At 41.2% G+C, this 17,893-nt stretch overlaps 1 protein-coding gene across 2 annotated transcripts; it reads right to left on the reverse strand.

The window, feature by feature from the left end:
• Positions 1-5,075: 5,075 nt before the first annotated feature.
• LOC136750785 (5,6-dihydroxyindole-2-carboxylic acid oxidase) lies at positions 5,076-17,715 on the reverse strand. 2 transcript variants are annotated; one of them, XM_066705847.1, is made up of 4 exons: positions 16,848-17,680; positions 12,057-12,270; positions 5,922-6,063; positions 5,076-5,497 (listed from the first exon to the last, which is right to left on the reverse strand). In XM_066705847.1, exons 1-4 carry the CDS (start codon positions 17,616-17,618, stop codon positions 5,329-5,331), a joined length of 1,296 nt encoding a protein of 431 aa, XP_066561944.1. In that variant the 5' UTR covers positions 17,619-17,680; the 3' UTR covers positions 5,076-5,328. The 2 variants fall into 2 exon arrangements, with proteins under 2 accessions (XP_066561944.1, XP_066561945.1); XM_066705848.1 differs by lacking the exon at positions 5,922-6,063 and having other exon boundaries at positions 5,412-5,497; positions 16,848-17,715.
• Positions 17,716-17,893: the final 178 nt, after the last annotated feature.

Here is a 17,893-nt window from a genome sequence, read left to right on the forward strand (position 1 = left end):
AGAAAAGACTGCGTAGGTACTGTTTCGGTCAAAGGTAAGGCGCTGATGCTGGCGCTGCAGTGAGTCCCATTGAGCGCCTTTATCTTCACCTGCACCCTCACTCTAGTGCGCTCTGTGACGTCAGCACAACGTCACGCAGTGTACACTTGTCGAAGGGTCGGTTTGGGACGCAGCCCTGGATTCACCTTCTCCTCCCAGGAAACCCCGGCAGAGAAGGCAGACAGGAGGGCCAGAGAAAGACCGCAGGTCGGAGGAGCAGTGTGGGTGGCCTGCCGGAGCATTAGATCGCGGAGAAGGGAGCGCTGAGAGTAGAGGCGCCTCCAGAGGAGGATGGAGGATGGGAGTCGAGTCGTGAGGCAGTCTGGCCGACCAGTTAAGTACATGGTTAGTCTATTGATTATGAAGGGAAGGGGTTTCTGTGCTGTGGATGTAGACCTTTCTGTTTCAATGTCCGCAGCAGATGGATGGATGCCCGGCTCTGAGAGGGACGTGCGCTCATGCCGTGTTGAAGATGATCCTGTACAGCGGCTGGGACTTTAACACTGAACTGCCATTTATTCCGTCCTGTATGATCTGTGTCATTATGGGGTTAGATTTAATGTGAATGTTTTGGCGATGTCCTGACGGTTTAATGTTTTCTCTTGGGCTTTTTGTGTATTTTTATTTTCCCTTTTTTTGGTTATCGCCCCTTTTATATTAGAGGCGGCTGTGGTGATGAGATTTTAACAAAGATGCTGTGTAAGCCTGCGATGTCGTCTTCATGCCCTGTCTGCGGTGTTTGTGTGAATAAAACATGTAGTGTGTGGGGCCTCATGGGGATGGAGCCGAGCCTGCATGGGACAAGGGGCTCCCCGGGGATACCCCTACACACACACACACACACACACACACACACACACACACACACACACACACAAACACACACACACACACACACACACACAAACACACACACACACACACACACACACACACACACACACACACACACACACACACACACACACACACTCACACTCACACTGACAGGATCGATAAGGTTTGTTTAGGAGATTTAAAACTGTTAAACATTACGTATTTCCCAAGTGGGGGGTTTCTCAAAACTGTTGATTTCCAAGAAAAGGTGCACAGATTTAAAAATTAAACGGGGTTCCTCCCACAGAATGTGGTTTTGACACATTTAATACTTTACACACAAATCCCCAGTTCAGTATGGAGGATAATACATGCCAAAATTAAAAATAAATACAGAGAGAAAATAATAAATAAATACATAAATAAATAATGTTGAAATAAATAAATACATGTTGAAATACATGTTGAAATAAATGAATGAATAAATAAATAAACAAATACATAAATGTCGAAATAAATAAATAAATGGACGTTTCTGTATTTATTTCAACATTTATTTATTTATTTATACATTGATTTATTTATTTATTCAATTATTTATTTCAACATTTATTGATTAATTTATTTATTTCCCGTTGCCGCTTTGCTATTTACATTTCTTAGTGCGCTTTTACATTTCGATGCCTGGTTCTGTATTTCTTTTTCTTTTTCAATGTGACAAAACCCTTTCTGTCAATCACAGCTAGTGGGCGTGATCCAGTGCGCTTATTGGCTAATCCAATACACTGTGCAGTGAGGTTCCTGTGGGGTTTAGTTTGTTTTTGTAGACGATGACATCATTAAATAACTGAAGCGTATCTATAGGAATAAAAAACAATACATGTTTTGACTCTTTCGTTCTTTCAAACTATATTTAGACTCAAATTGAATCGATCCACACTTCACATTAGCCCGCACACTAGCTGTGATTGACAGAATGGGCATAGATCATTGAAGGGCCTGTACCCATAATGTCTTTGTTTTCAGTAGTAATTCTTTGAATTAGTGCACCTAAACTGAAATAATGAATGTGTACATTTCACATTTTACAAATTCATATTTCTATTTTATCAGCTAAACTTGCTTCACTTCTGGGAGATTTTACCATTTCACAGACTTTCTTGATGTATGTTTTCGTGCCTTTAATGTTCTGACTGCTGCAGTGAGGTGATGAGGTCGTGTTCTCAGTTTGAATTTCCCCTTCATCCTGAAGGGGCTTAGCGAGCCACTCTTCAGCACTGTTCCTCTTGGCAGTTTTAGTAATACTTGCACTGAGAGAATCTGGAAATGATTCTCACTTTCAGTCCTACACCACCAGGTGTATCCATCCTTGCTTGAGCTCTATAGGAAGATCATATGATGTGAATTAATTTGACATTTATATTGCAGGAAGTCAATTCAAAAACAATGTAAATAGTTGTTGTGTGTTGCAAGGTGTGTGGTCCTCAGGGTGTTGTGTGTCCTGGTTAGGTATACTAGTTGAGTTTGTACCCCAGTGCTGAATGATGGCTCCTCACGTTGTTGTAGTTAACGGAGTATACTGGTGTCACTACCAGACACTGCTTCCCAGTTCATAATATGAGAAGAACAAGTAATGCTCACAATTCAGACAGTGATGATACTATTATTTAACCAAATTATCACTTAACCATTGCACTCTCACTACAGTCAATAATAAATAAATGCTTTTTGTATTTTCAAACTTGAATGAACAATCTCTTCAGTAGAAAAAAAGCAGCAAAGCCCAAATTCACCTGGGTGGGTCAAGGACTCTGGGACTAAAAACACAAACCATGCTATCAGTGTTTATCACCCTGGGGTTTGTTTGATTTGGGATTCCTGCTCCATGTGGAGCACTTTCAGCACTTGCACTGTCACTTATTAGTTATTGTTTATTGATTAATAAACCTTAATATGTCCAGTGGTAGAAGTGTCCCTGAAGACGTGCCCTGCTCACTGCCTGCACACTGTTGGCATTCAGTCACACCCAGGAGCAGAGCAGAACATAACCCTGCCCCCCCTGACACAGTGTGCTCTCTCTCTCTCATCACAGTGTAGAAGTAAGTAAGAGTGAAATGCTGTCACCCTGTGTTGAAGCAAACTTCTTTGTGGATATTTTCTTTTTAATAAAACCGGCTGAGAGAGTGTTGAGTGTTGATCGGAAAGTTTACTCGTACAAGCAGCTTGGGGAAGAAAGACACACGGAGGCGGTCTCCATGAGGTTTCTCTCCAAAGATAGTTTCAAACAGGCACATTTATACAGACCAGACAGGAGAGAAAGATAACAGGCCCACATTTCTGTCCCGTGATGAGTGCAAGTTCGGTTTCTGCCTGACAACTGCTCGGGAAAACCCATATATGGTTAAACCGGGGAAAATGTAATGTTTAATTTAAGAGGGTTTGTATGATAAGCCCAAATTGCTGGTGAAAACTGGTTCTTATCAGACTCTGTTCTTCTAGGTATCAGGGTTGAACTATATCACAGTACCATAGCACAATAAGACAGTGAGACAATGACCTTGTTCACACAGACACACAGGGAAAGAAATGCAGTTCAACACCATGTCTCCATAAGTGAATCAATTATGTAACAAATTAAAATCCTCCACCAGCTCACCTGCCGTACCCTCTCCTGGACGTGTGAGACTGCTCTTGTGAAAATGCACACTTAAAATACTTATTTCCCTCATTAACATGCAAATCAATTTATAACTTTTTTTAAATGCATTTTTCTGGATTTTTTTGTTGTTATTCTGTCTCTCACTGCTAAAATACACCTACCATTAAAATTATAGACTGATCATTTCTTTGTCAGTGGGCAAACGTAAAAAATCAGCAGGGGATCAAATACTTTTTTCCCTCACTGTACATAAAATAGAGTAACATCTGACAGTGTATATTTGCAGGTCTCCTGTCCTGCTGTGTCTGTGCGAGTCCAGGAGACAATGTGACTGTCCACTGTGGCCTCACTGTGCCTCGTATTCACTGGTTCAGACAGCGTCCAGGTCAGCTGCCTCTGCTCATACTGCACTCCCTGTCAGCCAAGCAAACACATGCCTGGTACTACAATGGCTTTGGAGATCATTATTCACTGTTATGAAATCTCTTAGAAAGGACTTTATTACATGACACAGAGATGGCTTTGCAAATTACTTTGCAGTCAGCTTCATAATTTTCTATGTTTCAATCATATTTAAAAAGTCACTGTGAGTTTCCTGGACTGATTAGCAGTTAAAAATCCTTTTGGTCAAGAGCATCAGTCACACAGAAGCCTGGCTTACCCTGTGAAACACGCTGCGGCTCACTCTGTGGTCTGTCTGGCTGCTGGGCGTTTGTTCTTCATGAGCTATTAATGTCTCCTTTGAAAAGCTGCTGTATAGACTAATTTCTCGTGCAAATTACGACCCGACAGCGGCCCCAGACTGACGAAGGAGACCAGAGAGACTCAAAGGTAAATGTGTTCTTATTAGTCATCTTTGGAGTTGATATTAAAGACGAATTTGGTCCCTGAGTTTCCTGTATCGGACAGAATAAAATGAAACTGAACATTTACTATAGTGCAATATTTAACCGTGTTGTTTCAATTCCTCCTTCTTGTAGTTCCTTCTGGCCCTCATGTGTCCGTGAATTTATGTGACTTACGTGACTAACTCAATAACAGTCAAAATGATGTTCTCCTTCTCTGTGGCAGCGTGACAGATGCCAGTTCTCTCTACAGCTAAACCAGTGACCCACCCTGCCTCAGTGACTGCAGGCACAGTGTTTGTTCCAGGAGAGACTGGAAGGCTTGAATGGCTTTCAATGTCTTTATACTGGAACTCCACCCTCCAAATCACTGTCAAAATCATTAAAAAAAAACATATGGAAGTGATTGGCAACCTTCAGCTCATGACCACCCTCCCACCCCCCGTAAAATGAAAAAATAAAGAATAAAGTAGTATATTAATGACAACTGCATATTTTGTATCAATGTGTTACTCCCAAAAATAATTTGTGATATGTATTATTTGCATTATAGTGCTATTTTGTAATTAAAATGTAGCATTTGTGGCTTGTAATTGTGGTAAAAGGGACTTGCATCCCACTGATTATGCTACGTTTCCACCCCTGCCGTACATCTGTAGTGTGAGTGTGACATGCTGCACTGCAGAGCCAGGATAAGAATGGGAGAACACGAGGCATAAGGCATGAGCAACTGATTTTATTCATTGTAGGTCAATGTCATGCTGGCATTTGCTGTTGTCATGAAAAGGTGCAAGGAGACTATCGGTATCCTCTATCAGCCTCACTGTAATTTAACTGTGCTACTGATCCTACTCTACAGACTCATATATAGTGCAAACCATCAGTGGGGCAGGATGGTACACTGAGCCACAAGCCTAATTCCATTTCAATGCTGAGCTGATGTCAAATCACTGACTGCTGGGTGTGGTTTTATTCATAGGAGTAGCCCAGGTCTAACACTTTCAAATTGAAGTAATTGTCATTGTGTCTCAGAGGGAAGAAAGCAGTCATGTAGGAGTTTGGCCTCTGTGCTTTAGGGATGTTGGTATCATTTGGATAGTGAGCATCTTGATGGGTCTCCAGCCACATTTCTAGAATCCTGCAGGAGAGACAATAATTGATTAGACATCTTGGTGTGGCTTTTTTATTTCCCCATCAAGGAACAAGGACTTTGTTTAATCTGAACAAAAGCTTACAATGTTCAAAATAATAGACAAAATGCATGTGCACAAGAGCTAAATTAAATAAAATTTATCTGAGAATGCAAGTAAACAAAGTATAACTGTAGTGGCTGAAACAGCTCTTCAGATAAACAGAAGTAATCTAGAGGTGCAGCTCATGGAGACCTGTGTACAGGTGAGTGCAGCTCATGGAGTCCTGAGGTCACAATACTACAGAACCTTATTTAGTTGGTTTAGGTCGTGGTGCTACTCACCAGGTGGAATAGTCCGACTACAACACCCACCAGTGACATATATAATATACAAGTCTTCTATATGGGATATATGTTGTGTCTTACGCACTTGTCAACAAAGGCATGGTGTACGAGGAATATGGGGTCATTCGCAGCGATGGGAACGTGGGAAATGGTTCCATTGAGGTAATCGTGGATCAGGTTATGCATGGAGCTGTTGAGATGCCTGTTGTTCTGTGGGACGTCAAACCCTGAGAAAAGACACAGCTGTGACTACCATGTGTACTGTCCTGTTGTTTCTCATGTAGGGCACACTGTATATATAAACAAACATGGAAACAATATGTTTTGAGATGTTGCAAATACGTTGAAACTGATATGTTGACTGATATGTAATTGCAGTGTGTGTAGAAAAGCCCATACGTTCCACCTTTTCTGTCATTAATATTGTATTAAAAATCACCCCTTAGCTTATCAGTGTGGTCACAGTATATATATACTTATATATATATAAGGGCTGGGCGATATGTAATTTTATTTTAATCGATAATCGCCTTAGAAAACATCGCGATATCTGATAATATTGTCTATTCCACACGGACTCCACCAACCCGCCCGCGTGCAGGCCATCGCGACGTCAAATTCTTCCCGGCAAAAAAATTCGCAATATTATGGTTTTAAACCAAATGCAAATGGTGAACTAGACAACAGAGCTATCTGCAGGCTGTGCAAGAAAAAAGTAAAGGTTAAAGATGCACAGACCACTAATCTCCTTAGCCACATCCAAATACACCATCCAGCAGTAGCGGCCTCATTTGAACCCCGCTCCGCAGCCGGACGATGACACCTTACATGTCAATTACTGCTCATCACATAGACAAAGACTGGGTCCTACTATCCAACTGCTTGGGAACCATTTCCGTGCCTGAGAGCCACACTGCAGATTATGTGGCGGACAGTCTCTTGGAAAGTGTTAAAGAATGGCGCGTCGAAGAAAGAAAAATGTCATGTGTCACCACAGACAATGGAGCTAATGTTGTTGCAGCCATACGGCAGCTAAATTGGCCATGGCTTAACTGTTTTGGGCATAATTTGAATGTCGCCATAAACCATTCACTACAGAAGGAGAAGGCCAGCACAGACCGAGCATTTGTTGTATGCCGGGCCATTAATGGGGCTCTCGAAGAGTTGGCACCGAAGACATGAACTCGTGAAAGCGCATGAGGAGCTCAGCATCCCCCATCACTCTCTCGTTACAGTAAGCTAACCATTATAGACTATTCAATTTTAAATACAATATATTTTACGATCATTATTATTTTATATTATTTTGGAAACATTTTATAAAAAGGTTTAATTAGTTAACATGAAATAATAATGAACAATACTTATACAGCATGTATTAATCTTTGTTAATGTTAATTTCAACATTTACTAATACATTATTAACCTCTGGGGACGGAAAAATCGTGCGTAACTTACATAATATTAAATATATTTTAAACCATTTGAGATAAAAGAAATCGGTTTTTTACCTGTGTAGCTGAGATTCCGCTGAAAACAGCCATGTGCGGTTTGTTTACATCGCGTACTTCCCGGTTTTAGAAATCCCGTACGCAATGAGGCTGGCATTGCCCAATGGAGAAGCTGTTACTATAGATAACACATGACTTCTAGAGCTGCCAATCTAGCCAATCGAAAAAATCCTTTCTGATCGGCTGCATAGATCACCCGATAAGGGCCGGTGTTCTGACAAACTGAGCTACTGGACAGAATTAGCTTCCTAACGAAAGTGCGCAATTAACAATTTCAAAACACGCCCATAAACCTGGGCTACCTGCGGGTAGCTCATCTTGATTGCGCAGGTCAATTTGTCAGGTTAATTTGACCATTTGAGCTGCCTTTCAGGATGTGCTGCTTTCTGATATCGCGCCTGCGTAGTGACCACATTACACGCTGTTAAATCCGAGCTGTTATTGACGGCAAGTTTTCAATATGCCACAGACTTCCTTATAGAACATAATTAAATTTTTGAAGTATTTCCTTCTTTAATCACTTTAGAATTTCAGATATTTGGCTGGTTTGCAGTGGATAGGAACATAACTTGCATTTGCTTTTAATTTACAGAAATCAATGGTCTTATCAGATAAGCGTAACTTTAACCTTTTAGTACTTTGTGGTAATTAATAATACCCGATTCATTCAAAATGTAAAAATGCATAATAAAAATATGCATAGACACTACAGACCTCAAGTGTAGCCTGTGTGTAGCCTTTGAATGCTGTACATTTTACATGACGAGTTAAAATACATGTTCTAAAAAACAGGTCGACATGGAAGGTAGATACGATTAAGTATAGAGGAATACAGCAAGGCACAGAAGCAATTCTTAAGACGACATGCTTCAAAACTTACCATTTCAAGTAAGTAATGAAAAAATAATTACAATTGCACAATTAAGTATACCACAGCCAAATGCAGAATTCAGGTCACTGAACACTGAATTAAACCTTTCTGGCAGTAAAGTGTAAGGATGAGTGTAGAGCCCTATTTGGTGAATTCCACAGCTCTAAAATATGTGTTTGTATATATTTTTTTCCATTTCTTGATGCTCTGCACAGGAAGAATTTACATTAGTTACCATTATTACCAGTTACCAGTATTATGGATTGAAAAATAGTTAATCTGTCTATTTCCAGGCAATGTACAGGAATACTGCACATCCTGCAACATTATGGACACTAACTCTGGCAATGACATCATCAATATGGTAAAAATATGAATACAGCACATGTAAATGGTTCTATGAAATATACATATGGATAAGTATCCCAAGCCACTTGAACCCTTTACTGATAAACCATTTCACAACAATGTGATTCCCAGATTGCTGCCTCACTGGACTCAATAATTCAGTCAGTATAGTTGTAGGTTTGTTGTGTAGTTTAATTGTGGATCACAGAAAAGCAGCAGCAACTTAGTAGGGAATTAAATCAAAACGTTTAAATAGCAGTAACAGCAAAGCACAACTCTGAATATAACCGTTGTTGATTTTCAATTTGATTGAGCCTGAACAGTAACTACTACTACTACATAATATATTTGATATAAAAAAGTTCATTACTCTCCTTGATTTGCTTTAGGTGCAGTGCGACCATTGTTTCGGTGGGCACACATTGAGTGCACGGAATACCGCACCTCTCCTGAAGACCTCAGATCTAACATATGTATGTGTGTGTGAAATGTGCACTAAATAAAAATAAAAGCTAGATGCAGCTTGATGACTTGTCATCTCAGTAGACTGTGTTATGTGTTTTTTAAGCTAATTTTAACCTATAATTATATACAGTTAAAATTATTTTGCCCATAGTATTTTATAGTGACCAATTTGCTATTTATGCATAGATGATAGGATGAGCTACCTTGGTTTTGAAGGGGTTAAAATACATTATGAGTGTTGAAAAGCAGAGGGCAGCCCATTCTGATAGGTCCTTTCTGTCTGACAGGATGAGCTACCTAATGTTTTCAATCGGGGCGGCTCATCCTGAGCGGCAGCGCATTTTTTCAGACTAGTCTGACAATCTGAGCTACCGGGCAGCTCATTCTGACAGGGAAGCTCAGTTTGTCAGAACAGCGGCTTACAGGCGCTGCGAAATACAGCTCCAGACAGAGAGAGACAGGGGGGTGGGCAGACGTAGGATGGCATCGCTATTATTTCCATAACTCGGACATAATACATACTATTGCTATAAATGTGGTATCTATGGATTCAGAAGAGCTTCAGCTATGGATCTATGCAGGTAGTATGTTCGTATAATATAATAATACAATATAAACTGCATTATACAGGTAGCGGCGTCAGGAGTTATTATAACTGTTAATGTTAGAAATTGTAGGTCCAATTATGCATGGCCCTGATGGCCCTGATCAAAAGTTTACATACCCTTGAATGTTTGGCCTTGTTAGACACAAGGTGACACACACACAGGTTAAAATGGCAATTAAAGGTTTTGGGGGTGTGTGAGCTCTAAAGGCACGGGGAATCTTTGATGGCAAGATGAATGCAGCATGTAGAAAATACTGGCAGACAATTTGCATTCTTCTGCACAAAAGCTGCACATGGGACGCTCTTGGAATTTCCAGCACGACAATGACCCTAAGCACAAGGCCAAGTTGACCCTCCAGTCAGGGCCGTAATTATAATATCCCCCCCAATATTCAAATATGTTCAAAATGTCCCCCCACCAATATATTGATATAAAAATATAAATAAATAAAAAATGTGCTATGCTACAACAGGCAACCACGCACCGCCGTCCGAAATAATCATTAGCAAATGTAATCATAATCATAACTAAACTTAACAAATTGCCATTATTAATACTGCCGGTTCTAGTATTACGGTGTACTGCAGTTCTGCGTGTGGTTTGTCCCAAGTGGTGTTGCCGTCGCGGCCAGAAACCCCGAGTCGTTACAATATATTTAAATCATGATTATATAATAATTGTATAATATCTCTCTATGTATTATAATTTCCTTGATACATAATTTAACAATATCTACAACTGTCTAGCTAGCATTGCATTACATTTATTATATGCACCCGAAGCTACCATATTTTCTCAATTGACTATCAGTCTAATGATGTAGCAGAATCCGCCAAAAACACTTAAAAAAAGGTGATTCCAGCAGCCAGTATCAGGGTGATAACGAGAGCCAATCGTAATTCAGTGGCTCCTGGCCAATCAGAGTGAAGCGATGTTTGAGTCCTGGCAGGGACACTTCATGGTACTTTTCTCATTCGAGCCATAAGGGTACTCGCTCCGCCGAAGGGAGCGCTGAAGGACGCAGCCCTACAATGCAATATGAGTGTTACGTAGGCTATATCACTGTAGATTGTGATCGTTTTAACGTCAACGTCAATACATCATTTTGCGCTGGAACTGTAATTGTGGAAATAAATAATATTTTGCTTAGAGTGGAAACAAACGTTTTTGGTGAAAACGGGCCGATTTGCGAGTGCTTATCAGCTTATTAGCTCATACAGCTAAGTTACCTGGACAGTTAATGAGCCACACATTCACCAGCGACCCACAATGGTGCTCACGGGCGGGTTCAACTAACGCCAATGTCTTTATTACATTTGTCATAATGCCCACGTGAAGTCTGTGTCGATCATTTATGTTGCGCTGCGTGTGTAATTGATGTAGACAGTAGTAGCTTTCATTTATTGTATATTCGTATAGTTTCTATCATGTTCACTGGTGCGTTCTGAGTAAAGAGAGAGAGGGAGAGAGAGCATGAGGATGCTGACAGGCCAGGGAGAGCAGGTGACGTGGAGGTGAGTGAGAAAAGGAGCAAATATTGATGACTGATCTGATATCACTGTGTTGGTGTTGTTCCTACAACATCACAATTAATGTTGCTCCAGGACCATCATGGCACTATTAGACATTATTGTAAAAAAATAAAATAAAGTTCTTCACATGTATTAGAGAATTTTCAAATCTTTTTTTTCTGAGGGGGGGACCCCCAGACCCCTAGCAGATTTGGTCCCCCCCAATGTTGACTCCATGACTACGGCCTTGCCTCCAGTTATTACAGCAGAAAAAGGTGAAGGTTCTGGAGTGGCCATCACATTCTCCTGACCTTAATATCATCAAGCCACTCTGGGGAGATCTCAAACATGCGGTTCATGCAAGACCACCAAAAACTTTGCATGACCTGGAGGCATTTTAGCAAGACGAATGGGCAGCTAAACCACCTGCACGAATTTGGGGCCTTAGACTATATTACTATTACCAAAGACTGCACGCTGTCATTGATGCTAAAAGGGGGCAATACACAGTATTAAGAACTAAGAGTATGCAGACTTTTGAACAGGGATCATTTAATTTATTTCTTTGTTGCCATGTTTTGTTTTATGATTGTGCCATTCTGTTATAACCTACAGTTGAATATGAATCCCATAAGAAATAAAATAACTGTGTTTTGCCTGCTCAATCATGTTTTCTTTAAAAATGGTACAATTCTCCAAGGGTATGCAAACTTTTGAACACAACTGTACATACACAATGCAACTCGTGATCACAGTGATAGTCTGCTGCACGCAGCTCCAGTTAGGGGAAATCTTAAAACAGCATGAGGCTCTGGTCTCTGCACCATGAAAGATACCTTAACATGAAAGGCCAGAGAAAAGCAGGAGAATGAAGGACAGAATGAGGGAATTAGAGATCGTGCTTACCCTCTAGCCTGTTCCTGAAGCTGCATTTGGCACCTCCGTCATAAGGAGGCGTGTCGAACTTCTCAGCTGCCAGAGTGTAACGGACATCGCAAACAGTCGGCAGCAGCTTAGTTGCTATATCTTTGCCTGGGTTGCGTATTATAGGATGCAGTGGTGTTTTAGTTGGTGATATGCATATTTTTCCAAGAGTGTCATTGTCATACGTGCACATGGTCTGAGAGAGAGAGAGAGAGAGAGAGAGAGAGAGACAGGCTGATTTATGCTCAGTGATTCAGGGCAACCTCTGGGGCAGATGGGAGCAACAGAAAAAAAAATACTAACTGCCAGATCAGTCTCTCCATAAGCAAATTGCATCAACTGGGAGAAAACTCACTTCTTCAAAAGCCTATACTGCATTATTTGAGAAGAGTATTGCTATTCACTGGATATCCCTTATAGCAAATATTAAAGCATTGTTGTAATACTGGTATGTAAGATGCAATGTACATAGGACACATTCTCTGTGAGGCTGTCCAGGCCTTAAATGTTGGGGATGTGGTTGATGGTCATTGTCAAGTTTGTTGCATTTCCTGGCACCCCTTTTGGTACCTCTGTCCGTCTTCTTTCATTACAGTCCACAATTACAGAACTCCCGTTCTTCTGAAGACTTGTATATTTTTTTCAGAAAACAAGCAAAAAAGAAAAACACGAGAAGGAGAATCTGCTGTGAGTGGGTGTTTGCAGTGGGATGTTTGCTTGTCTACGTCTTCGGTTCCACTGGCTTAAGCGGTGCGTGCAGTGACGTGCCGAGCTTTTTTGCAGAACCAGGCTGTTGTGAAGTCCGTCCCTGTTGTGGGAGGAGCAGCGATTGTGTTTTTGGTTTGTGTTTCGTTTTAAAAATAAAGACAGCAAACAACAATATGAGCGATACAGCCTGACGTGTCTATTTTATTCTTTATGCTTTACATGATTGTAAACAACGTAATATATACTGTTAAGCGATATTAGGAAGAGCTAAACGTGTATAGACAACATTATATTCAGACAAGCATTACCTTACTGTAAGAAAATGTTTCCATGTGCAACAATAAAATAAATATTTGCTATTTATTATTATTGTTATTTTTATTATTGTAATCATCGTCAAGATATGTGCTAGTAGATATGCATTTAAAATGGCACAACTTGTCTCCCTTAACCTATTACTCTTACTATAGATTTGTAACTGCAAACAATACTTTTTGCCGTATTATTTATAATGTACTTATCAGACGTCCTTAACCCGGGCAAGTTGCAGCTGAAACAAAATACAGACGTTTCACATTAATCATCCAGATACAATATAGCCGGTTATAATTGAACTAAAGTGCGGGTCTCAGTCATGGCGTTTATGGACGCATTTGTAAAGGGGTCGAATATTAGGGATGATACGGGCTTGGTTAGTTGGATAATAAGCAACAAATGACAATGTTTGAAGTGATTGCTGCACCTGTATAAAAGTGAGCAATGTTTCGGAAGAGAGCGCGTCAGGGACTGAGAGGTGTCTGCAGCAGCACAGTTAACTGCCTTTTGTGGCTTGTTGAGTTGTAGAGCCACTACATCGCTGCAGTATTGTGGAAAACTATTGATAGTCTTGAGGAGGCAGCTGGGGTGACAATAATCTAGTGTCTGCGCTACCACTGACATGAACCTGTAGTCCCGTCGGCAGTGGACGTGTGTGCCTGGGTTCTCGCAAACCCCGTTGTGGGCTGCGTTTCTGACTATACATTTATATTGTATTGATGGGGATGTGTAGATTGGTTTTTATTAAGCATATAGCTAATAAACTGGCATTAGACAAGAGTTCAAACTGCAGTTTCTTAAGAATTTGTATTGGGAAAATGTTTATAATGGTGTGATTTATTTATTGTGAGGTGGAATGATTGTTCTCTTTACTATATGAATTAGTTGCTGCTAATTATTCCTTTTTGTAAAATAAAATCCTTTCACTTTTTACGCTGGTTGCTGGTCTCTTTGGACTATATCCCAGTTCTATTTAATCCTTATAGAGAATGAATCTGTGGCCTAGACCCCGTTCACACTTGAGATTTTAACTCATATCGAAACTAGTCCCGCTTTTCGACCCGGCCTAATGCCGGTACTTGCCTAAATGTAACTGTGACGCGCCGGGCCTGGGCCGGTGAAAAGCGTCAGCGTGTGACGCAACTCGAGCCCCGCCCCCAGAGATGCGTGTCTGAGTAAACACAGAGTAAACACACAATAAACACAGAGTAAACACACAATAAACACAGAGTAAACACAGAGTAAACACACAATGAACACACAATGAACACAGAGTAAACACACAATAAACACAGAGTAAACACACAATAAACACAGAGTAAACACAGAGTAAACACACAATAAACACAGAGTAAACACAGAGTAAACACACAATAAACACAGAGTAAACACGGGCACCGACACCGCTGCAGGACACAGTATTGTCTCTGTATTGTTTGAATGTCATATCGATCTATAGCCTTAAATGTACTGTTACATTTCATTAGCTCACAACTTTATATATATATATATATATATATATATATATATATATATATATATATTATACAAGTCTAGGCTAAGTAATGAGTTATAATGTAAACAGTTCAAACTACTCGGTCGATTAAAATAAAAGTGTGTAGCTGGTAAATTTGCTATTGTTTGTTCTTGTACTAAGAATGATTGAAGTCTGAAATTTAACGGTATGCATTTTACACGTGGAAATTGCATTGTGAACGGGACCATAACTTTATTAATTATCCGAATTTTGCATTAAAACGATATAAATTTAACCGAAGCAAGTTTCCATTCAAATCAGCGCATTTTAATACGAGACCGGTTATTTACTATGCAATCCGAAATGCAGTTATATTGAGCTGAGCAGTACAATCACAAATGCCGGCGTTAGAGGTAAAAACTGGGCCGATGCACAAATGAAAGCGCTGTTACAATGTGGATGAAGATGCAGTTAAAACACAAACCGCAGCAGCGCAGCGCTGCTGTCTGACACTATAGACGCGTCACAGAGGCTGCTTTCCATGCACACGATTGTGTACTAATGCACACGATTTATTGTGATTTAATGCTGATGTCCTAATAAAGTTGCTTCGCTTTCGGGTGGATGGTATAACAGCACTTTAGACTTGCAGAACCGAAGATAGACATTTTAAAAGCGAAATATATTAATTAGATTACCCATTGAAACAGCACAATTTTTAATTATTTTAGAAAGCTTCGGCTGCAAAGGGTTAATATTACTTTCAAATAAAATATAGAACTGAACAATAGCCAATCGATATTAGTAGGTTGTGATTATAAACACATCGCACACACCTGTAACAGACCGCATGTCCTGCGTCACTGGTCTGTTTGAGCAGGTGTGTTTATTCCCGGCATGCATTTCGTTTAGGCCGCCTTTTCGCCCGCATATGTGACGCACTGAGGCTCCTAAACCCGCAAGTGTGAACGGGGTGTCTGAGAAAAACCGGACTAAATTTGAGCCTAATAGGAGCTGATTGAGTATCTCGTGTTAATTGTCGGCATAGCGTAGTCGGAAGGTGTAGAATAATTGATTACAGCTGGCTTGTGTGTCTGGTCGGCAACAGTCCTGCACAATAAACCAGTCCTTAATGTTTCAGAGGAAACCCAGATCTGCTGTATTTATTTATTCATTGAACTTGTAAATGGACACGTTAACTGAATCGTGTTCGCCTTCATACTGACTGTCTCTGTGGGGCTGTTATACAACAGACCTACAAACTATTCACAGGACAACAGCCTGAAACACCGTCCAGTTCATCAAATATGAATATCGGCTGCTACGGCTCCGATTATTATCCTTCAGTTTATTTTAATGCCGGGGTCACTACACGATTTCTACAATCCGACTCGATTTTGTGCACAGTGCGCAGTTCACACTTAACCACTATTTTGCACCGAATGTGTGTCTTCTGCGTCGTGAAGCAGCGCTTCTGTGCAGACACGCACACTTCACGACTGATCTGCGGACAGCCTCCACATCTCGCAGAAACACGCTGATCCACACAGAGAAAAGGTCAACAGACACGGACGTGCACACGTACAGGTCACGTCTGTTTAGCACAGATCTGCGCTGCTCCGCCAATGGGATCAGTGGATTTCTGCAGATCTGCGCAAAACTGCGGAAAAAACGCCACCACTCGCCGCTGCTGCTGTTTCTGTTCGTCTGTGCAGACAAACACAAAAAGCGTATAGTATTTTAAAATAACCTGCCCCGAAACAACCATTGGTATTTGAAGTATTTTAATAAATACGTATGAAAATCTTCTTCTCCTGTCATGTTTATTCTTCTGTTTCTTTTCTCTTCTTCAGTCAGCTCGGCTCTCATTGGCTGCTGATGACGTCACTTTCCACGGTCGGCGCCGTTCGAGTCGTAAATATGAAACATGTTTAATAAACTGAGCGGCTCCGACCAGCTCACGATCAGATCAGCCCGTCTCTCACTGCACGGCCATCGGCGGCGACGCGCCCGACCAGCTGCCTGTCGAGACGATCAGTGCCGATCTGTCGTGAGGGCCAAATCGGTCTCAAATCGGGCTTAAAATCGTGTAGTGTGACCCCGGCATAAGCCAGGTTAAATGCGGAAACGGGGCATAACACCTGTGGTCAATTATAGACCACAGACACATTTGTCTTTGCCCTCATACAAGACAACAACCACATGGGAGAAAAATTAAATAATGATTAATCTGAAGGACATTAGAGTTAGATTCAAACTCTGGGAGCTCCTACCTTCCACTCAGAGAAGAGCGAGTCGTTGTGTATGTGTCCGTGTTCATCACTCACTCCGAAGTAGTCATTGGTGCAGATGTTGCAGTGATTTGTCTTGGTCCAGTCCCAGTAGGGGATGAAGAAGGAGTCATCATCCGTCAGCTCCCTGATCTCACGCTCAATGAACAGCAGGAACACTCTGTGCCAGAAGGGGAAGGCTGGGCCCTGATGGGCAGCATTCCTCGTAGAGTTGCGGTACGGCTTTGCTGCGTAATAGTGCAGCCAGATATAGTGATCATACACAGTGGCGTTCTTAAATTCATAGTTGCCTTCTATAGATGTGTCATTGCTCTCGAGGATGACATATTTTTCACTGTTAGTGCGCTTTGCCTTCTCCAACGCAGTAAAGAACCTGGACTTCTCTTCTGCAGTCAGACTAGTGATCTCCTTCCTCACAACGCTATGGATCTCATTACAGTGTGGGCCCTTGAACCCAGGCTTGCACTGGCTGCAGTCGAAACCATCAAAGTTTATGTTGCACCTGCATGCAGAGTCGTAGAAGGCATGGGGCCAGTCCTCTCGGTAGTCTATGTATGCATTGGACATTAGACTGTAGGTAGCACACAATCCCCGGCCAGCCCTGTAACCACAACGAGACCCCTGCCAGTCTGGGCAGCATGTGCGTGTTTCCAAGGCTTCTGGTGTGGTGCAGACGCGAGGGAATTGAGCTTCCAGAGCTGCTGGGAAGAGCAGCAGCAGCAGGGCTGACAAAGATAAACACGGCAGCAGCATCTTTACTCCCTGAACTCTCGGATTCAAAAATATTCTCTATTCACCTCTGCTGAAGATCGCCCTTTATGTGCACTGAGCCTCCAGTACTGGCCAATGAAAATACACAGAGATGGGTGGGGTTTGTTTGGGACATTTAAAAGTCTGTTAAACATTATATAGTTCACAAGTGGGAGTTATTTTTAGTTAAAACGGATGATTTCCCAGAAGAGGTGCATCGATTTAAAAAAAAATAAACGGGATGAATTCTTCCCACATAATGTGGTTTTGACATATTT

The sequence above is a fragment of the Amia ocellicauda genome, chromosome 6 (genome assembly GCF_036373705.1).
Source record: "Amia ocellicauda isolate fAmiCal2 chromosome 6, fAmiCal2.hap1, whole genome shotgun sequence".
NCBI lineage: Eukaryota > Metazoa > Chordata > Actinopteri > Amiiformes > Amiidae > Amia > Amia ocellicauda.

Excerpts from the sequence above, each read along its gene's own strand:
- LOC136750785 (XM_066705847.1), bottom strand. The coding sequence starts at position 17,618 with ATGCTGCTGCCGTGTTTATCTTTGTCAGCCCTGCTGCTGCTGCTCTTC. Across the intron at positions 12,271-16,847 it reads CGCTCTTCTCTGAGTGGAAG|ACCATGTGCACGTATGACAA; the intron begins GTAGGAGCTCCC and ends TCTCTCTCTCAG. Across the intron at positions 5,498-5,921 it reads CACCATGCCTTTGTTGACAA|GATTCTAGAAATGTGGCTGG; the intron begins GTGCGTAAGACA and ends TCTCTCCTGCAG.